This window comes from Plectropomus leopardus, chromosome 2 (genome assembly GCF_008729295.1).
Source record: "Plectropomus leopardus isolate mb chromosome 2, YSFRI_Pleo_2.0, whole genome shotgun sequence".
Lineage (NCBI taxonomy): Eukaryota > Metazoa > Chordata > Actinopteri > Perciformes > Serranidae > Plectropomus > Plectropomus leopardus.
This window is the reverse complement of record NC_056464.1, coordinates 22,309,102-22,332,044: the sequence shown is the minus strand read 5'-3', so window position 1 is coordinate 22,332,044 and position 22,943 is coordinate 22,309,102. Positions and strand designations below refer to the sequence as shown.

At 38.7% G+C, this 22,943-nt stretch overlaps 1 protein-coding gene across 1 annotated transcript in view; it reads left to right on the top strand.

Annotated features, from left to right (window-relative positions):
• The window catches only part of LOC121949377 (cadherin-22-like), a 93,701-nt gene that overhangs the window by 31,590 nt on the left and 39,168 nt on the right, over positions 1 to 22,943 (top strand). Inside the window, exons 3-7 of the mRNA XM_042495051.1 lie at positions 3,378 to 3,497; positions 7,607 to 7,774; positions 10,112 to 10,293; positions 12,496 to 12,752; positions 16,792 to 16,928. Of these exons, the coding sequence (XP_042350985.1) occupies positions 3,378 to 3,497; positions 7,607 to 7,774; positions 10,112 to 10,293; positions 12,496 to 12,752; positions 16,792 to 16,928 (864 nt within the window). The remainder of the gene's footprint in view (positions 1 to 3,377; positions 3,498 to 7,606; positions 7,775 to 10,111; positions 10,294 to 12,495; positions 12,753 to 16,791; positions 16,929 to 22,943) is intronic.

Genomic DNA, 22,943 nt, shown 5'->3' with positions numbered 1-22,943 from the left:
TGACTGCATGATAGGACTCTGACTATGAATTAAAAGCTCATTCCAGCCTAGTTAATATGCGGCGCTTTGAATCCACTGGGAGCTGCAATATATCAGGATTTAACTGAGAACCACACAAGGTTGGTGACAGTGCCAGAATTCATGTTTCTTTGGTATTGCACATGCTAGAAAAACACTTATCCATCCATTTGTCCATCTGTTTTGTGTGCCCTCACTTTGCCTTTTTCAGACCATTGTTTTCTCCTTAGGACATTTTACCATTAAGCCTATTTGTCACATTGTTAAAAATAGCCCTTAAAAAATGCCCTCATTTGTTTCACTCATATCATAGACCAGGTAAAGGGCTGCCTTATATTCTGCTATATTTTTATGTGGAAACCAGCCGGCTTCTATCTACATACAGGCAGAACAAAAGAGGGCTATAGGTGACCGCAACAGGATAGTGATCTGAGCTGTCTGATTCAGTGGACGGGTGACTTTAATGATAATCCACTGGCCTCTCCCTCCTTCTTTCCCCCCTAGGAGCTCCTCTGGATGACAGGAAACAAACAGTGCTCTGACACTTCCCGCTAATTAGCATCATTAGCATACGGCCATTATGTGGTTGGACAGTAGCATGACAGGGCTCTGAGAAAGGCTACAGCCGTGACCTTTGGTGGACAACACCAGCTGTCAGTAATTACCCATAGCATTGGCCAGACTGACTCCTTGTCCTTGGGGACCTATGGCACCCCGTAACGCCTCCCTCTTTGTATTTTCCTTTTCCTGTAAGTGACATTTTTTATAGAAAGAAAGAAAATATGCTCACTCACTAAAAGGCAAATAAATGGTTGTTTCTGACCTGAAAGATGAAGAATTTTAAAGTTTAATTGGCTTTAGGCCGAGCTTTAACTAAAATGTGTGACTAAATGCAGAGATTCAGTTGCATACTTGCTGCCAGAGGCTTGTGTATGCACACTGTTGACGAATTCACAACACTGAGTGGAAAATAATGACTTTAACACTGTTGCTCCACAAATCCAAATTTTGAGGCTTCATGTGGAAATGACTCCATTCTCTGCCTAAGTGCCGGTAATCATGAGTAATTGTTTGTTGTAGATTTCTTGAGCTCCTAACAGTCTTTGAAGATATAATGTTGACTTCATGACTTCATGTTTCCTTTCATCTCCGAGCGCAACTTCTGTGCCAATGAGAGGCAAAACAACTCTGAGCCTCGGTGTAGTGAAAAGGTAATTTGAAACATCAAAAAATGTGTTTAGGAAATTATGTGCATAGAGATGAAATATCTACCTGGTGCAGTGGTACCCAAATGCATTAACCTCCCTCTCCCAAGTATAATCACAGACAAGTACTCATGAATGCAAACACAGGTGTGTGTATTGTTACTATACTTGTGAGTTCCCATTAATGACGTGCTGCATTACCTTGCCCATCAAAATCAAAATTATGTGCCTAATTCTAAGCATTACCATAACCTAAACCAAAGTGACGTAGCACGTGGTTATGTTATGTAGAAAACCTGACACCGTTCTGTAGCATATCATGCAGAAGCGACAGGTTCCATCTTGCCGCATTTTCAACGGACACCCATCCGTGTGTCTGGCTGCAATGTTAGATGCCCTCCGTCCGCAGGCATATAATAACACCTCAATCGGTTCTGTCCAGCCACATATTCAGCTGCTGAAATCCAGAGGCGTAGAGTTTTTACCGATTATTACACCTAGGTTCCTTATGAAAAAAAAAAAAGGGACCATACACAGTCTTTCACGGAACAAAGACTAATGTTACCTTAATTGCCTCAGTGAGACATTGTAAAACTCACTTAATTCAAACTCAACAGAAACTAAATAAAACTCACAAAAATAATATTGCTTCTTATTAGTTATCTAAATAGTTTGTCCACTGTTCCAACAATCACCCACTCTGGTTTGCTTGAAATGAATAATTAATTATGAAAATATGTTTATCTGCCAGTGTTTATCCCTCTGGTCTTTGCTGCCACTCAGCCATCAGCTGTGCAGCGGCTCTAACTTCTTCAGAGGAAGCTTTAGTAATGTTACATCATGTTTCAACAAACATGCAATTAATGGCAACAAAATAAAAAAGAAGAAAAGTTCAAGCCGCGTGCATCCAAAAGTGTTAATGACTAGGTGCTGGACAAAATAAAAACAGATATCAAAGAATAAAGTCCGCACACTAGTAAATGCATCAGCTCTTCCTCAGACCGTCTGAGGAAGGGCTAATGCCAGAGACGTCACACGAGTGGAGGTAATCAAATAAACTTTAATGGGAGCATATACTAGTGTGCAGACTTTATCTATTCTTTGATAACAAAAATAAAAAAGGAAGGAAATAACATTTAAGGTGATATTTTTAAAATATCGGATTGCTTGTTTTAAGATGAAATGCTCCACTGCTTGTTTGGTTGTTACTGCAAAACCTCTTTTGGTTTGCAACTGGAAATATGTTGTACCGTTTATACCGAAGTTTATTTGGAAGTAAGCCCGCTACAGAGTTTGCAGTTGCAAAGGTAAAAAAAGGTAATGCCTGCACACTTACCCCATGTCACACAAGTTTATTGAAGACAACGTTTTGATCCTGCTTGGATCTTTGTCAGGTCAAACGTTTGAAAAGATGAAACCATACCTATATTTACACATTATGCACACCAGTAGGCTGACGAGCTCTATGGTTGCAGGTGTGGTTAACTATCTGAACCATTCAGGGTAGTTAGACAACTGACAAAACATCTTTTCAAACATTTGACCTGACAAAGATCCAGGCAGGATCGAAACGCTGTCTTCAATAAACTCGTGTAGCATGGAGTAAGTGTGCAGGCGATACCTTTTTTTCCCCACACGAAAGTTGCTTTTGATAGCCTTGCACCTACGCAATGTACGTATATCTATCCTTTTTTTCAACTTGCAATTGCAAAGGTACACATGATAATGGCCATCACTCTGGCTGTGGTGCTCCATGGATTTGAATGGGAACGTTCAGTTTACTCTCATTCTACTTTTGAGGAAACTTGAATTCAAACCTAACATTAACCCTAGCAAAAGTTTCATTTGAACCACTACAACAAGGTATAGCCTCCAAAGCGCCCTCAAGGAGTAAAGAAAGATCAGTATGTCCTACTTTTGTACAATTGTCCTCTGTCCCAAGGTCTAGAACTCATATTGTAGTTCTCCAAGATAGAGATACTGAGTTTTTCCACTGAAACACTCACAGACACACACGGACACCGAAAACACCCACATCATCCCCTTCATACACAGTATACACTAACTTGAATACATTTCTGCACAAGTTTCCCGGTGGCCTCCTGGCTCAGAAGCTTCTATTTTCTATTTTGACACAATGCTGTCTTTTTCCAGGAACGTCCGTTATGAAGGTCACCGCATCAGATGCCGATGACCCTACATACGGCAGCAGTGCCAGAGTGGTGTACAGTGTGCTGGATGGAGAGAAGTTTTTCACTGTTGACAGACACACAGGTAAGAATGATAGCAGCCACACATCCAACCCTCCCTACACCTGCTCTTTGTTTTCTTAGAAGATTGTCTTGTACTTCTTTTTCTTTTTTGTCTACAAAACCTTAAGCAATCTAAAGCTTAGAGACCATAATTCCCAAATCTATCAAAATTCGCAGCCAAAAAAATAAAATCAATTGGCCCACAACAAGCGACTTTATAGAGTTCTAACCAATAACTACTGGCTCCTTTTAGCAAATACTCAAAATTCCATATGGCATAAATGACTTGGCTCAATGCATTGTTTAAAACTACTGTCAAGCTTTAAACTTATTTTGTACAATAAGTAAGCATAAAGATTGTACATATATATGATCCGGGCAAGAAAATATATTTCTACCATTTACCTTGAAGAATCTTCCCCAAATATACAATGGAAAATCCTTTATATTCCTCTACTGGTCTGAGGCCTATAGGAGTGACCCAAGTCTTTCAGGAGTAGGTTAGTATCCATGTTGCCTTTGAATGCCCCCCCAGGGGAAAAGCACTAAAGTTTTAATGATTCCTTTTTTGGTCTCGACCACTTTGATTTGGTCAGCCTGGGTGCAGGGATGATAAATGGCTCTGCCTTGGTGGGACCAGCCAGGAGACTGGATGGTTGATTCCAACCTCTGCCTCACGACCCTCATTCCACCCACCCCCTTTTCCCACTTTGTAGGCAGACGGGCCAGCCTAATAGGTGTGAGTCAAGATGGTCAAAATGAAGAGGAGACAAAACAGCTGTGAAATCTGCCTCATTAATATCACTCTCACTCACCCTGACAACAAACTGAACAGCAAGACACTCTGCTTTTTTTTTTACTTTGTGCGTGAATTGTCTGTAGGTTTTTGAGTGTCTGAGTCAAAGTGGTGAGTTTACAAGAACTAAACCCCACACTCTATGTGAGGATTTTTCCAGCGTTACACAGAAAACTACAAAACAAAAATATTTTAAAAAGCAGTGCCTACTGAAACACATTTACATATAATAAATACCTCTTTGCTGTTCTATTACTGGTTATAATATTATTGTTTTAGTTTTAATCTAAGAATGGATTAAAAAAAGCAAACACAAAAAAACACCTGCATCCTTCATCCAGGAATACATTATTTAATATTCATGAAGAATTTTAATGTTTAAAAAAAATGGTGGCAGAGCACATGACACTCAGACCGGTGTAAAAGGCCAGCTGACACTTCAACATGGCAGAACTGAATCTTTTTAATTCTTGCAGTTTCCAAGGCCACAGTGGAAGGACAGGTGGTTTCATAGATACACAGCAGAATTAGATATCTATTTCTTAGCGAGATAAAAACAGAAATGCAATTGATGTGAGTTAAAAAAAACGATCATAATTTATTTTATATTTATGTAATTCATTACCATTCTGAGGCCTTATTTCACAGCTGGTGTGCACGGCCCTATTACTTGGTTAAATTGGTTAATGTTAAGGCTACGTGATATGCATGGGAATATGAGCTGCATAGGCCTAACTGACTGCATTCATGAATACAGACCATGCAGACTCGTCTACATGTAGTCTCTACCATGACATTAGAGCAATGGTGCTGTATAGTAGTTGCGGATAGGGACTCTACTTGTGACAGCACTAATTTAGATGCATCCCCTCTGGCCTTTGGTGGATGAAAGAGGAGCATGTCATCTGTCTCCCTCCTTAACTCCAGAGCAGCATGTACTGTATTTTGGCTTCTCATAGAACACGGCCTTGGGCTAAATGTGACTGGAATCAGTGAGTTGTGTACCCAACACAATGCAAACCTTTGGGAGTGAGACAGCACACCAAGCCCAGGAAATGCATCAATAGATTCTGATGTGGAAAATCCCAAGGGGTAAAGTGGAATTATATTACTACTGCACAGTAAACCAGCCAGCTACTGATGCTGCTGCTGCTGGGCAGCACAAGGAGAATGTCTCTTTTAAACCAAGATGGAATGTGTGCTGGTTTGTGAGAGAGACAGATGCAGAAGAAAAAGGAGAGGCCATGGCGCTGGCTGTTTGAGGAACGAAAACACATTTTTTATGTAAACTTCACAAAGAGGATTTCATATACTCTCACCCAAAGACAAGACATCATGGTCCAGAGGGGTATCTAATGTTATCTCTATAAACAAATAGCAGCCGGACAACATTTTGCTATTGGAAGCGTACTGGTTTCCATTTATTTGTAGCAGAGGTCAGCTGAATTATCAGTTTGGTCAGACGATTTGGTCAGCCAATTTATCAGTTTGGAGGATTAATCGTTGCCAACAGGATGTTTTATAAGCTATCGTAATCGCCAGAACTTGGCTGAAAAAGGTGCTGATGGCTGCACAGCCTTCACCATTTATACAGGAAAGTGCACCACCAACTGAAAATAAAAAGGGGAGGTTGGGTTAAGTCAAGCAAAAAGGAACTGATCAGTGCAGACAACTCCAGAGACAACAGTTCCCGTCTTCTGTTTGAGTGTGTCGTAGTGTATTGGTCTATATTTTAACATTTATTTACATTGAATGTTTGGTTCAACTGCAAAAGCAGGTCCAGTGCTACAGCATTAAAGTACAAGTGAGTCCATGAGTCTGTGGCTGAGTAAATGCAGCCACTTCCGGTTTCAAATTTAAAAACCCTTGTTTCAAATTAAAAGCCATCTTTTTTATGTTTGATGATGCACTAAGAAAGTATTTGTGGTTTTTCAAAATAAATAATTTCCTCACTCTCTTGTTTTAAATTACATTTGATTTTTTTTTTTTCGGCCCTGTCAAATATAAATTACAAAATACTCAAAAGTATAATAAATACAGCACATTTCTGATCACCATTTTGCATGGAAGCTAAACATGTGTAGTCAAGATTAATAACTCAAAAAATGAAAATCATTTCCATATACAATATGTTTTTTAAGGTTAGTTTGATGTTCAGTTCCAAATTTATTTATTTATTTAGATATTTATTACTTTGAGTTTGACATTCACTTGAACTAATGATCTGTATTTCAATAAAGCATAAGACTATTCTTTTTTGACACCATCAAATTTTTCTGAGAGTGGTTGGGCTGGTGTAAGTTGATTAATAGGCTATTAGCTTTTTCCTGCTCTAAACTATATTTATCATATAAGCCTTTAAAAACCCACCATTGGCAGCCCTCTAGTTTGTAGTCAAAGTAGTATTGACTAATCACTTGGTTGCCTGCAGATTAATAGTCTGTGTGGAGAGCAAAAGAGGCAGAGTGCATCGGACAAAATGTGATCTCAGAACCCACTATTGTATGACTGTATGATTTCACTTTTTTAGCAATTTATTTGCATTCATATTCAGATATCTGCTATGAAGATGAGCCAAAATGTTTTATGTTATAAATCTGTCTCTAACTGTCTAAAATTGTTAATGAAATGGCGTCTAACATTTGGTCATCGTTAGATGACAAGATATGTTACCAGAATCATTTGTCTATTTTTTGTTGTCCTTAAAAGTACAGAATTGCACTTTTACATTGAGAATAGTTCTTTAAATATGAGACTAGCAGTACTTAGAAGTTGGTTAAAAACAGGCCATTGACTACCTGTTAAAATGCAACAGGATGTGTGCTCTAGAGTAAATAAAGCCATTGCGTTTAGATTGCCTCTTTGTGCGCTTTCTAACTCTCTGTCTCTACATAATATCACTTTCTCTGTGTTCCTCACTTGGTCTTTGGGAATCCACTTCTCAAGTTTGACTGCAGTCTTACCCACCATGGAGGAGTTGTGATGCTATTGTGTGTGGCTTCATTCTGCCCCTATATATTATTCATTTTAATACAGCTGAGCCATAAAATGGTGTATGAGCAGAGGCGCCAATATGACACAATCTCTTCCATCCAGCCAGTCTGAGGAGGTGAAATGGAATGTGCTGCACTTGTGTCTCCATAATACAGTGCTTAGCTGAAGTTGATATTCAAACTGAGAGGGTAAATATAGTTGGTTGTTGCGTAAGTGTGATCGGCTAATGTAAGCTTTCCATTGGCCTCACTTCCTACTCCTACTCTTCCCCTCTATCTCTCACTCTCTCTTTCTATCTCTTTCTATCTCCTTCATTTTCTTCTCCGTCCCTCAATCATTAGGGATCATCATGACAGCGGTGGCAGATTTGGACCGTGAGACACAAGACCGGTACGAGTTGGTCGTCAAGGCAACAGACATGGCAGGACAAATGGGCGGTCTCTCTGGCTCCACCACGGTGACCATAGTGATCACAGATGTTAATGACAACCCACCGCGCTTCCCACAGAGTGAGTGTTTCCTGCATGATCTTACTTTAGGCAGAGAAAGAGATGGCGAGGAGAGGGAGGAAACGGCAGACAGGAGAGCGTCAAAATAACTTGAAAATGTAAAAGACAGAAAGTAAGACTTAAGAGAGGGAGGAAAAATAATGAGGAAAGTGAAAGCCGAGACATAGAAAAACTGAGAAGGTGATAAAAGACATAGTTTGCAACCTGCAGGCCGATGATACCAATAGGCAATGGCACCATCAGCAACCATACCGAACGACCTGCATGTGTTCTGAGAAAATCAACTAACTTAAATTTATAGACCAATCAAGCCTGCAGCCCAAAACAAAGTAGTCAATCATATGTGGAGAATTGATACGTTCCACTGCACATTTGATCGTTCTCTCTTAGCGGGGCTCAGTCAATACTGTTGATTGTTCCCTCATTGTAATATTATGGGTTTGATAGAGAGGTGGTTTTTGGACTACATGCATTTCAAATAGCTTACAGTGCACTGGGTCTGGGAATAACCAGAGGCCCTACAATACAATATTATCACGATACTTCAGTCTTAATACAATATTATTGCAATTTTAGACATTATGCAATATGCTTAGTATTGTCATAACATTTTTTGCTATTTATTACTATTTCTCAATTGTAAGTAATGTCCCCAGAGGCGAAATAGTGATCTCATTACACAAAATAGATGTTGACAAAGATTTAAAGATAAAGTTTTTTACTTCAATAATTTTTATTGCTCTAAAATGTATCTAGAGGACTGGAAAAGAAGGCAATTTTAGTATTTTAGTAGACTACCAAATGTTTAATTTGTGTTTGTAATATTTGTCATTCATTTAATAAAAATATGATACTTAATGTATTGATACAAAAATTACCACACCAAATATCCCGATACTATGCTGTATGGATTTTTTCCCCATCCCTACAGTACACACATGTGCAACTAGTAGGATTAAAACATGCGGCTCACCATATAAAGACCTAAATCAGTTGAAAGAAAGCCTCAATTATAGCTAACAGCTAAAGAGTCTGATCATTCTTTAAATATTGCACAAACAGAAGCACATACATCACAACAGGTGAGTGTACTTATAAATCAAAGCACCAAAAGTGGTGTTCTTACCAGTTGCTGTCATGTTAACATTGCTAAATGCTGCTAATAATAACTAGTTTTATGAATAAAAAAGTACTTTCCCTTCTTGGTTTCACTTCATCTCTTTATTCTAACCTCTTTTTTTGAAGTTTAAACCATAACACTATTACTTTTTGTTACAGCTGGGAGAACAGCATCTGACAGCCTGGTTGATTGTATTTGATATGTCTCCACACACCTTTTCTTATTTCTGTATAAATCCTTTTTTCATCTCAGTAAATCATATTTACCCAGTCAGAGGGATAAACCCTGCAGGATTATAGTATCTTCACTATTTGGTATGGGGAAATAGATAGAGTGCGGAGAGCCGCTTCATAAATAAGATGCAAAGGAAGATGGCATGCTGTATGTGTAGGGACTTTGATGTTTTCCCTCTTGGGAACAATGAAGTTTTATCTTCTTACTTTTGTCTTTTTATCTTGTTTATAATGAAGTCTGGCAGATCTTATACATTTTCTTCAGCCTGCTTTATTATTTGAAATCAAACTCAGATTAAGGATAGACGGCATGTGTCAGCACTAATAAAAGTTTTCTACATTCACAATAACTTACTTAATATAAAACATGCTTTATAATTATTATTTTTCACAAATATCTATTAATATTGTGACAGTAATATAATGAAAATCCAATGTGAATTGTGATTGGTTAATCATCTGCAATAAGTAGGCTTAGTGTTAATGTAGAGTTAACAAAACATTGTGATGTGCTCAGATGGAGGAAATTGGACAAAAGATTATTTTTCACACTCTCTTGTGAATGCTATGATCACACTGGCAATAACTGCCTGAAGTCTACTTCTGGCTGTTCTTTCAGTATAATCTCATCCCAACTTCATTTTTCTATTACCCGTCTCTTCCGTTCTTTAGCTTCTTTATCTTTGTTACTCTCTCATCTCTTTCTCCTCCCACTTTTCTGTTTCTTCCCCCATCTATCTCTTCTACCAATATCCTTACTTCCCACCTTCCTTTTCTCCTACCTACTGTACAGCCATCTATCTTTCCTCATCCTCCCGCCACTGTTATCCCTCTTTTCCACATTACTTTTGTCTCTCATCCCTCTTCTTTTGTGGTGTTTTCTAACACCTACACCGTTTTTGTTTTGTCACTTGCTAAACCTTACTCTCCTTGTTTTATCCGTCAATACGATTTCCACCTCCGGCCACCTACTCCACACACCAGAGATGTACCAGTTTACTGTGTCAGAGGGGGCGGCTGTTGGGACACCAGTTGGACGTGTGATTGCCACGGATGCAGACATGGGAGAGAACACAGACATGAGCTATCTGATCAAAGAGGAAGGGGAGCTCTTCAAGGTCACGACAGATGTAGAGACACAGGAAGCCGTTGTCTCTATCAAAAAGGTAAAGTTAACTTAAGTGAATGCTACGCTGCGTATACTGTTGTCTGGGAAACCAATGCTGATTTTAATCAGTATGGAGGCAAAAATAACCCCACACAAATAAACTTAATGTTGACTTTAAAAAATAAAAGCTAAATATCTACTTTTCACGGCAAACACAATGTTTGGTGATTCAGCCTCTTTCCTCCACAGCATGACACCAACAAGCTCAATAAGCTAGCTAAAACCAGTTTAATCCTTGTGCTGCACATGCATAAACATAATTTTGTATACTCCCTTATGAACAAGAATCAAGAGATGTCTAATTTGTGCTGGAAAATTGTGACAAAAAACTCAGAGTAGCTAACATTACCAGGTATGAGAATTGTTTTGTTTCTTTTTTTTTGCTCCCTTATCACACCCAGCAATCCCTGATATCTCTGGCAGAATCTAAGGAAACGTAATGGGGATTATGTTGGCTAGAAATCAACAAGTAACTCTGCTGGTTATCAGATGACCAAAGCTGTTTCGGCTATGTTAAAGGGGAACACCACCTAAATTAAGAATTCTAATGTTATTTCCATGGCCCAGAAAAGTTCAATCAATACTTTTGAACATGAGCTACTCTCTCTTAAGGCCAGGAACCAGAGAAGAAATGGCCGAAGCACACAGGGGTACGGACACATCTGCTGCAGACTGCATATAGGAGCTCATCCATTATAATCAGCTGGAGCTGGTGCACTGATCACAGAAGCCCCCTTAGGCCACTCGGGCACGGGGCTGCTCAAAGCTTCTTTTTTTTTCTTCCTAGATGCATGGCTCTGCAGTCCTTCAATGGGTAATAATTCTACTGAACTGTGTAAGAAATTCGTACAATCTTTAAACAAAAATTAATAAAATGAACAACTCATTGTACCAGAAATGATGCGAAGCAACAGAACAAACTTGTGGGTGTTTTTACATTTCTCATTTAAATAAATCAATCTTTTTAATGCATCTTGTAGTTAAAACAATTCATATAGTACCAGATAATATCTCCTGAGCTTTCAAACCCTGCATAACAAGCTGCATTAACACTTGGCAAAACTCGATCTGCACATAGTAAAGCTGGCAGCAATAACAGGCTATAAAGAGAGTCTATGTTACTCTGCTCTGCCTACCTGACTGTCAGGTCTGTGAGTCTCAAACTCATGTCATTAAGTGTAAAATCTTGAGCTGCTCCAAAGATAATTAATGGGAGACTGATTTTGTGGACCCACAAAATGTTTATTTTTCCTTTTTATACCCAAATGAGCTTTATTTTATTAAAGTGTTTTTAGATCTGAAACAGACATTGTACTGAAAATTTAAAAACATTCCCCTGGGTGCTCTCAGTGTCATCTGTAACATTTTCCCAATTTATTGTCTTTGAAGGGATTCCAAATGTTATACATAATTGAATCACAAATGTTAGCACTCTTATTTTTGGATTTCATTGAGAATAGTTCATCTTTACTAATATTTCTGGCCTATCACAGACCATAGGAATATCATGTATGAAATTTGAAATTAGGCGTAGTTCCCCTTTGATAGTGCTTGCTCCCAGCACTTAAATCCTTCTAGTCAGCAAGCTGAACAGCTCTTAGCACTTGTTCACAGAGAAAATGAAGGAGGGCTAAGAAGATGGAGAAAGAGAGACGATTGGTCTTTGATGATTGATGATCATTGGTTTCTCACCGGAGTTTGACAGGTACTGTCTTTGCCATATTCCTTCAAAAGCTGAACTGTTTTCAACTATTTTTCACCCTGAGATAAAATGCTGAATGCTGGCAGTAGTATCTTTTTCTAGAAATACACAGATGTGTTTCTTGTACGTGACACATGTTGTGAATGGGGCCTAATGGAAGAATGAACATGCAACACTCAACCAGCAGCTGTGTTAATCTATGTTGTTCAATTGTTTGTCAAGATGTGGCAGTCTTAATTATTTTAGCTACCAACCCAGGACAACGATACCTTGAAAGCAACCATCAACTTGAATAAGAAGGGATACATGTACAGTTATGCACTGGCTAAGTGCTGTCACCAATGGCTGAGATTGTTATTGCAACTGTCAATTCACATTCATTAGTATTGCTGAAATATTGCTTCTTGTCATCAGCATTAGTGCTGAGCATGGTGTCACTTTAAACTGCCTGCTGTGTAATGAAGCAGTTCCTGAAACAGAATCTTGTTTTTCTTTTAGCCGCTGGACTATGAGAGCAAGCGCACACACAATGTCGTGGTGGAGGCAGTAAATAAACATGTAGACCCTCGCTTTGTGGACCTGGGTTCCTTTCGAGACCAGACCATTGTGCGGGTCAGCGTATCGGACATAGATGAGCCACCCATCTTTCAACCAGCAGAGGGCGCTATCATGGAAGTGCAGGAGGATGCCAAAGAGGGAACCTTGGTTGGCGTCATCACAGCCAGAGATCCAGATGTGAAGAATAAACCTGTCAGGTACGGCAAAGCCTCCAAGGCTAACCTAACCAAAACAAAAGCTATTATACTTCTTGAAAAGGAAGAATGCCTATCAGACTTAAAGGAATACTTAACCCTGCAGATTATCATTAGTATCGGTTACTCACTCCATGTTACGTGGAATTTGTGTGGAAAATGTTTCTCTTGCATGCTTCTTGGGAATGTAGAATCCAAAAACGGGGACATTCTTTAAAGTTAAGGGGTAAAAATGTCAGTTTACAAACTCTTGTGCAGTACAGTATCAACCGAGTGTTACTTTAGTGAATCTGAACTAACCATTTGAAACACCAAAGCCACATAGTAATACGAACAGTGTTAGACCGAGGCAGTGGTCAAAAAGCAGCTCCCATGTTCAGTGAGATAATATTAATGTTTTTGTCAAATCTGTCAAGTCCGGTCCGGTTGTCATAGTGTTTACTTTTGGTTTAGTTCCCTATTGGAAAGGGCTGTCTATTTCTGAGGTAATGAGCATACAACTGGATAAATAAAACTCCGAGGTCCAAAAACTGAGCTTTCTAAGGGGGTTTGGGCATGCTCACCCAACAAAATTTTATTTCCCTGATCTAAATATGTGTATTTTAAGACATTTGGAGAGCAACAATAGGATAACAATAGCCTTAGAACTGTGTCAGTGGGCAAATAATTAGAGGGGGTCTTAGGGTGCTCCTTCAGGAAAAAAATGTAATTTAAAACAAATTTCCTGTATTTCTTTGGTAACTGCACTAGTCTAGATTAGTTAGATTGAGGGTGTAGAGAGCAGCATAATAATTGGGTGAAAATACAGCAGGGCAGTGCTACGTGAAACATGTGAAAAGTGTCAATTAACATTACATCACATGAGTCTTACAGTCAATGTGTGAGTGTTGGCAGCCCTGCAGTCAAAAACTGGGACCTCATCTACCAAAGATTGCATATTGATGACAGGAGCATTCACCTCACCACCCACCCACCCACCCACACACACTCACACACAATCAGTGACTGTTATTAGAGGAGCAAGTCACTCATTCTCTTGGCATCACAATATTTTTGCCACACAAAAGTAAAGTTAGTTTTAGATATACACCTTGGAAAAAAAACACTGAGGTCCTGACTTTGGTCACCTCAATGGTAGGTAATGCCATGCTTGCGCTATACTGCACAAATTGTATGAGAGTTAAATGGATGTTCTGATATGGTTTGCCATTGTTAAACTCCTTTCACTTTAATTCATCAAGAATTTTGTCTTTTTTTATTATTCATTTACCGTGGAGGCATGTGAGAAAAACAGTTGATTTTTTTTTCCAAAAATATATTGTAAATGTAAATGTAAGTTATCAATATCAAAATGTTTATTTGAGGGTTGAAGTATTCTTTTAGGATGATTGTTGTGTCAGAAAAAACAAGGTTATGGTTTTACTGTACTCTCTTTAACTGTTGGTTCTGTGTGGTTTTAGAATCCCAAACCCTGGATAACATAGAACAATGTGTTAACACAATCATGGTCCACATTGGAAAGCAAACCACTGTGGCTAAAATATAATGGATAGAGGGGACTGAATCTAAAGGAGGGAACTGTTTCTGACCATATATTACTGAGGTTGCAGTAGTGTAGCTGTACAATTTGATTTGGTGATACTAAATTAAATTTTCTTGTAATGAAAATCTTTTGGCTGTGAATGATGAATGAAAATGTGGAAATAAGATTAAAACTACTTAAAAACGGTATGCACGCAGCTGCTTTTCGCAACAGTAGGCAGTCTGATAAAATATATCAACCAAAACATTGGCAATAAAATATTGCATTGGAAAGATTACTGTTAAATAGGAATAATAACATTACAGAGCAATGTTTTGCATGACAATGAGTACCTCATTTTTATGTGGCTTGCAGCGCAGCCACATGGGCAGCCAGTCTGCAACTGAACTGTATATTACTTTATGACTGTAGATACATTTTTATTAGAACAAAATTCGTGCTCTGAAAAATGTAACTTTAAAGAACTATAACTCTCTAGCTGCAAGTAAATACACAGGTAGCCAATGGGCCTAAGGAAACTCTTTTTTTTTTTTTTTTTTTTTTTAACAATTCTACGAAAATGGAGTGAAAGCCCAGGCTAATGGTGACAGTGGGACTTGTACAATGGATGAAGCTGTACTGTACGTCTCCTTTTTCTCTCAGATCACTGTGTGTGATAAAAACAATATCATCTAGTAATCTTCTGTGCCAAGGTCTGTAGTTTATATGTCCTCAGAAGAGCAATTGCGGTGTGAGAGGGGAATGTAGATAAGGGCTAAGACAGTCTCACTGACAGAGTATACACCGACACACGCAGTGCCTGTGCAAATTACCTCGATTAAAAATGCATGAGACTCAGAGTTCCAGGTGTAATAAAGTACAGCACAATGGCAGAGTGTCGTTCACCAGTGTCTTGGCAGCCTGGAGCTGAAAATGCGCATGTGATACGTGTGCAAGCATATATGAGTGTGTGTGTGTGTGTGTGTGTGTGTGTGTGTGTGTGTGTGTGTGTGTGTGCGTGCGTGCGTGCGTGCGTGTGTGTGTGTGTATTTATTTATTATTTATTTTTTTAAATTTTTTTTAAACCCATACCATGATCTGTTTCTGTAAACTTAAAGGCTTGGCGTCCAAAAGGCAAACTTCTCCCAATAGCCATCAAACATGGATTTACAACATAATTTACCAGAAGTATAGAACTTGGCTCAATAATAACTGTGAAGCTTCATAGACAAACTAACTGTCCGTTGGTAGTCTTCATTATCAGCTTAAGCACATTTACATTGCATAAATTAGCCTAGCAGCTAGCAGGTTTACCTCTGTTCATCATAGCTTTTTTTCCCTCACCGCTGGTTTAAGTCACTGCACCTCCCAAAACAACAACATGGTTTAATTTTAGCCTGCATGCACATTTTTTCAGCCAAACATCATTAAAACAGAGCCATAGCACAAAATTGGTGGAGTGGCATACCTGGTCAGCCAGGTATGTCTTGTTTCCTGAGTATTTTATTTCATATTGGCATTTGACATGTATTTTCCCCAAAATCCAAAATATTTTCACACTACCAATTTATTCCTCAGCAAAAAACAAAACAAAACAAAAAAAAACCTTTTCCTCATCTCTCTTGAGAGCACTTCTTCCAAAGCTAGTCGCTTTCTAAAAGAGTAGAAGAAACATGAATCCTCCTGCAGTTAATAATCGGAATCAGTTTCATATATTGACATTTGGTGACATATATTATACACGAATGCAAATGCAGCTCTACACCCACACTATTTTAAAAATGAATGCGTGCTCAGAAACCTATTAAATCCATGTACTTTTGTCTATAATGCATCAGTTTACTGTACGGCTCTGCTGACATTATGTTTTATATCTACAACACGTGACCATCAATCTCATGAGACAGGACAACACTGGCTGGCATGTTTGTCAGAGAGGCCTTAAGAGCTTATAATGCCCATGGTACTTTATTATGGTTTATGTGGGCATGAGTAAGCCAGCCAGCTGTGTGTGTTTTTGTGTGTGCGTGTGTGTGTGTGTGTGTGTGTGTGTGGTGGGGGAGAGGAACTAAGAACAAAGAAACCTTTCAGCGCATTTTTGTTGACTCACCAATCTTTACTGAGCACCAAGTACCCAGAGAAGGAGAGATGTATTTGTGTTTTTTTTTTAGAGTGCACAATGAAAATTTAATGATTATTTTCTTACTCTGAATAGAAAGAGTTACTATATAGCTACTGGAAGTTTGGGAACACAGTGCTATTAGGGTCACAGGACTGGTGACAAGTCTTCAGTATATGGCCCTCAAAAATATAATTGCTTTAACCCTGGTCCCTTCTGTGTGAGCTGTTGTTATTAGGTATACCCCAAAGTGTTCTTGTTAAGCTCTTAAGAAAGGAAAAACTACAAATAACTTGATAAACTTACTTTAAATTGAGATTCTTATATAATTAATGTCTCTTCATCCTCACACGCACTGCTTCTCTTTTATATCTTATTGTGTTTTTTTTGTGTTGTCACAGGTTCTCCATAGATAGGATGACAGACCAGGAGATGATCTTCCACATTGATCCTGATTCAGGTGCTATAAAACTGGGAAAGAAGTTGGACCGAGAGACAGCAGGCTGGCACAATATCACCGTGAGAGCAGCAGAAGCAGGTACAATGCTTTCCATTTCAAATTGAGCTTATCACACATAGGATTTATATATTTGCATACTGCTGCAACTTTTTCACCATGCCAAAATTTCTAAAAGTTGGTGAAACTACTGTGTTAAATTCAGTTCAGAAAGTATATATAATTAATTTATTTTGCCAGGTACAATCTGGGCCAAAATTGAGTTGTCTTGAAGTCTCGTTTTGATGTTTGTTGTTTTGAGATGTCAGAACAAAGCCTGGAAAAAATGTGCCATCACAAAAACACAAATATAACAGCAGTGAAACAAACAAAGAATATGAGTTCATCTTTATAATCCTTTACAAGTACAGTTAATCTATCAGCCATGTTCTCCTCCTTGTCATGGCACTGGAAAAACTAAGCAAACAACAACAAAATGTAAATTAGGTGCAAATAAAATTGCTCTGAAAGATAATGCTTTGTTTGTTTGGACAACTGATGGCCCAGTTTGTAAAATAAGACAGTAAGAATTCTTCTGATGATTGGCAAGCTTTTTCCTATACCCAGTGCCTGCCAGTGATGAAGACTGTGCAAGTTGAATTAGCTCTCCCAACATTTGTCGACTCCCACCAGGGGTGATAAGGGGTGACAGACATCCTCAAACTGCTCTGATCATTAGCTAGCAAAGCTTTTGGCACATTTTCAGCAGAGGAGTGTTTTGTGGCTTTTAGCTTTGAGAAATACAGCGAATGGAAAAGTAATGTACGGTAGTAGAACAACGCTTCAGTAGGTGTAGGATTTTGTTGTAAACAAAATTTATCATGTGGGAGCAAGATAGAGTAAGTGTCATGGGATGAAAATGGATTAATAACTTTAACGTAAGCATCAGTAACTCCAAGCAGATAAAAATGTACTTTATTCTTCATTTAATGCAATTTATTTGTGTAAGATGTAGTTTTACATACTGTATCTATCAATCATAAATGAAAATATTGTTAAAAAACATTTCTTAAAACAACTTTTACATTACGTTAGAAAACATACATTATTTCTAGTTCAGATAAAAGGTACAGTGTGTAGGATTTAGGGGGATGTATTGGTGGAAATGGAATATAATATAATTAGTATGTTTTCTTTTTTGTATAATCACCTCAAAATAAGAATTGTCATACTTTTGTTACCTTAGAATGAGCTGTTTTTATCCACATTCAGAATGGGTCCTCCTCTTAAAAGTATAAGTTACTCGCCTGACATCAGTTACTGTGGTTAGCAGCCCTCCACAATGAGCAGCGTCAGAAGAACAAATTTTTTGCTAATGTGAAACTGGTTTATTCTGTTTTTTGTTTGTTTCTTTTTTGTTTTTTTAGCTGTTTAAATGACCAGATCTGCATGTTTTGGAGAGAAAGAGACCCCTGTGGATAATTAGGCTCCCACTAAAACAACCTGAACAGTGAATACTGGCAGAATTCAAACCAGGAGAAGTTTTAACTGGTTGCGATCTGCTATCCCACCACTAGCTTCTTATACATTGCTTCTTTAATTTGTTGTTACCATTTGTTGTTCATTTGGAATTTTGGTAGCTCAGCTACTATTTTATTTACTGTTGGGTAACAATTATATTCACTGTATATTGTTCAACTCACTGAGCTGTTTTTTCATATTTGCTGCCATCCCATCAAGGACAACCTCAGTGGTAGCCATCAATGTCATCTTTATGATAGCAGGTGGAAAATACAGTTGTTCATTTTATCGCTTGTCTCAGAGCCCACAAACATGTCACAGAAAATGAAGGAAGAGCTTACATTTTTTCATCTCATTGGGTCCTTTTGTCATAGCAGACAAAATGAAGAACGTAATAACTTGGGGGAGCTGGGAAGTTATTACTATACCATTAGAAGTAAACTTGAGAAAGGAGGAGGAGGGCTGGTATTCCCCCACTTTTTCAATCTCATACAGATGAAGTGATTTCTGGATTGCAGTGAAAGCAGAGGAGATTGCATTCTGCATCTAACTGGTATTCACCATTGCACACAAGAAGGAAGACGGAAACAATGCACATAGACAAAGCTGATTTTAAGATGTCCTCATATTTGTTCCTCTCTCATATAGCCTTAGACTGTGATTACTCCAATAATCAATACAGCCTAAACTGACAAGTAAGCAGTCTCACACAACACAAACATTAAGACAAAATTAGACTTTCTGAGTCTTTTTTTTTTCTCTCGAGCTGTAATTCCCAGAGCAATTTGGGTGCTTTTGTGCTCTGCTTCTTTGTGCTTGGCATTATGTCATAGGCACATTTTAATGTTAATTGAACATTTAAAGCGTCCCTAACCCTCCCCAATATCAGACATAAACACATGCCTGCACTTGATAGATAAAGCCTCTCACATTGCCTTCCAAGGAAGCATCCGGACAGATGGAGTCAGTGGTCAGCAGCATCAGAATTCCCATCCACAATGTTTCTTTATCACCAGTTTGCTCACAGAGTCCTGAGAGCTGTGGATGCACAGACAGGAGACAGAAAGGAGAAAAAAAGAGACATAGAAAGTGAAAAAGGCCACCAGAGAGATGGGAGTGGAGAGGGGTGGGGTGGGGGGGGGATCAGCTAGCGAGAGTATTTTAAGAAAGGACTTCATTTTCTCCATAATGATTTTGTTCCTCTTTTTTTGTTGGGTCCCTCCGCTCATTAAGGCTGGGGAGCCACAAGGTCAACTTGTCTGATGACAGTGTTGAAACTAGAGTATTTGCAGCGTAGCCCTTAATTATTCCCCCAGTCCATTACTGACCTCTGAACTATTGCTTTGCAACTGTATCAGTATTGCACAAGTGACAACAGCTTTCTGACAATGCTAGGAGTCTATGCCCGAGGATTAACCCCGGCTACAAAACTGCAAGAAGTGCACTAAATGTCAATTACTGCACATGCGTCTCTCCACTAAGTAAAAGATGTTTCAGCTCAAGTAGAAGCAGACTGCACTGTGATGATACCACACCAATCAAACATAAATATACATACAAGCACACACTGCACGTCTTCAAATTTGCCCAATTAAAAGTACCGTCCCCTAGCATCTCTTCCTGCAGACATTGTCAAGTGTAAAAAAGGAAACAACCTCTCATCTGTATAGTACTTGTCTCCCTTCCAGAGAACACAGAACCCCCTGAGTACTGCAGGAGCGTTTAACTGCACTGTCACTAGCCGGGGTACTCGTACTCCCTGACAGACTTCTCCATAGAAACATATCAGGGTAAGTTAGAGTGACATATAATTTTCCAGAACTGATAGCAAGTATGATATCACCTTGCAAAACTGCTTTTTTTACCCAGACAGGTAGGTGGAAAAAAAGAGCATCACCCCGAGGGCGAAAAGATACCGAAGTAGCTGGAAAGTCTTTATCTCTTCCACTGTTGCGAGGAAGAGACATTTTCTACAGCATAACTTTTCTCACCTGCTGTCTGGCAAACAAATGCACGCTGTTTGATTATTATGCCGTTAGAACATTATTCTCTCCGACTCCAAATGAATCACACACTTGTTGCAACATTGTGAAGGGAGATAAGTGTCTCTTTTCAATCACAGCTGGAAAATGCAAGTCCTATTTGTGGAGTACAATACGTGGTTCACATTAAACAGGGAGTCAAAATGAGATGAAAACTGGTAAAATACAAAACAGAGGATGTTTTTTTTAATTTTGTTTTAACAAATTATGTACCACAGAGTATTCTGTGGTACATAAGTGCTCTTCTTGGATGATTGTATTAAATGCTAGTGTAGTGCAAAGCACATCTGTCAACAAGAGTGGGGAGACATAATAATGTGTAATCAGGGGCCAGACCCGGGCTGTGACCTGGTGGATGTGAACTCTTAGTCCGTCCTGTTATATAATTACTTACATGTCCTTACTGTCAGTGTGGTTGCAGAGGCAGAGGAGAACCTGAATACTCAAACAGTTGCTTTGTGTATTTCCTCTTCCAAAATTTTGGGAGGTTGACATAATTTATTCGTCAATAGTGGTCATGCATAGTACATAAAGTGTTTGTGGGAATACTCTAGCACTTAGAGTGGCTCACTTGTATTACATTAGTCTCGGATTATTTTAAAGATGAATGGTCACATAAACGTGACAGTCATCAGAGTTATGTAAATGTTGTTGTTTGTTGTGTATTGATGGGCTTTGTAGAGGAGCAGACTTCACTGGGATGAATATGGAGTGAACTTTTTGTTTGGGTGCTTGATTATCTGTGCATTGATGATTCAAACTCCACTCCGTGAATTTTAATGAGACTTGATGCATTCACCACTACTGGAGTGCAGTATGCTCATAATCACATTATTGCACTGATTACAATTACATATTTGACAGATATGGAACTTTGTGAAATTGTGCATTTCTCCAGTGTGTCGAAGTGTGAGACCTTCCAGATGATTGCTATTACTGTAGGTAGAGGTAACGTGTTGTTGACTTACTCATTCAATCCAGTATCATTTTGTTACAATAACATGTCTAACAATAGCAGTTTGGAGCACTCTAGAAAAGGTAGAAAAACTGCCAAAGTGATACAATAATGATGTGATGTTCTCATATAGAGAACGCCAGGAACGAGTCCTAAAACCTCGAAATTAATTAGCATTTCAGTACCTCTGGTGCCCTCATCTCAAACTCAGTGGTGTTTTTTTTTTTTAAAGGGATTTTGGTTGTGCTTGACATGAGGTCTTTGGTTTAAACAAGTGTAAGAGACTTTCATGTTTTGTTCTACAACATAAAATACATCAGGGAATACCCCACTTCTGAACTTTGAAGCTTTTATGTGTCTTAAAAAAGGTAGTTGCTAACAAGTGGTTAAATGAGACTACAGAAAGTCATCAAACCAACAGCAGTGAACACAGCTTTATAGCCTTGCTGTTGTCACGATGCGACGGCATTATAACTCTCTTATAGCCTAACATTAAGTTTTTACTTCTGGCGATTGCCTTTAAGCTTCAGAAATCCTAAAAGTGGTGTTCATCCATGATTCTGGAGGGATGAAACATATTCTCATATTGGAGCATTTGTTGATTTTCTAAATTGAGATTGCATTTTATTGCCAAAACCAAAAAATCACCTCACCGATTACTAGATAGAGACCCTTCACAGTTTTTAGTCATCAGCAGAAATGTGTCGGAAGAGACATTGTAGGTTCACAATCCCTGCCACTTCATTTCTGTTTTCAAGCAAACAAAGGCTATTGAAGATTTCTTTTCTAGAAAGGGCAAGTCTGGCAGCAGTGCCCAGTTCTATGAGAGTGATATTGACAAAACAGTCTTGTATTACATCGTGAGATGTGTCTTGACATTAGTGAACTAAAAGGCACCTTATCGAGAACTGGATACCTCAGAGAAAGAGCAAGGAGATTAAGAGTGTTGCTGCCAGAATGGACAAAACATGCTAAAATATCCCGAGCTGTCCTTGTAAAAAATCCATGACAGAGCTCATTCTTTTAGGATTTTACTATGACTCTAAACGTCCAGCATTGATACAAAACAATTATGTCTCATTGTTGGACCACAACAAAGCTCCTGAGGAATTTAAATGTGAATTCTTTGTTTTGCTCAAGGATCTCTTGGTTGCATTGACACAGTTGTTGAAAAATCTGTTTTACTGACAGGTTTATACCTCCACTGACTGCCGACTCGTCATTTCTCCTAACCAGCTGCTAGGAACCACAAGTTGTCTGGAAATGGGATTGGCTAAAAACAAGTCTTTCCTGCATAGCAGGCCACATGTTGGCCTTTGTCGTGGCTCAGAACATAACATAAATAGAAAAGTTAGGACTCATTTTGAAACGAAGCATCTGCAGATCAATTCCAAAACTGATGTTACAATCTGCTAAAGTAAAGCACAGTGCAAGATTAATTAGTCCCGCATTTTTGTTATCTTGGCTGCCATACTGACTGTGCACCGCATCAAACTGGTTTTGTTGCATCCGCCACATAGTGTCATCCCCGACTGGGAGTGTTTCAGAAGTACAACATTTTACGTGCTCATTTTTGTAGAAATGTAGATTTTGTTTATT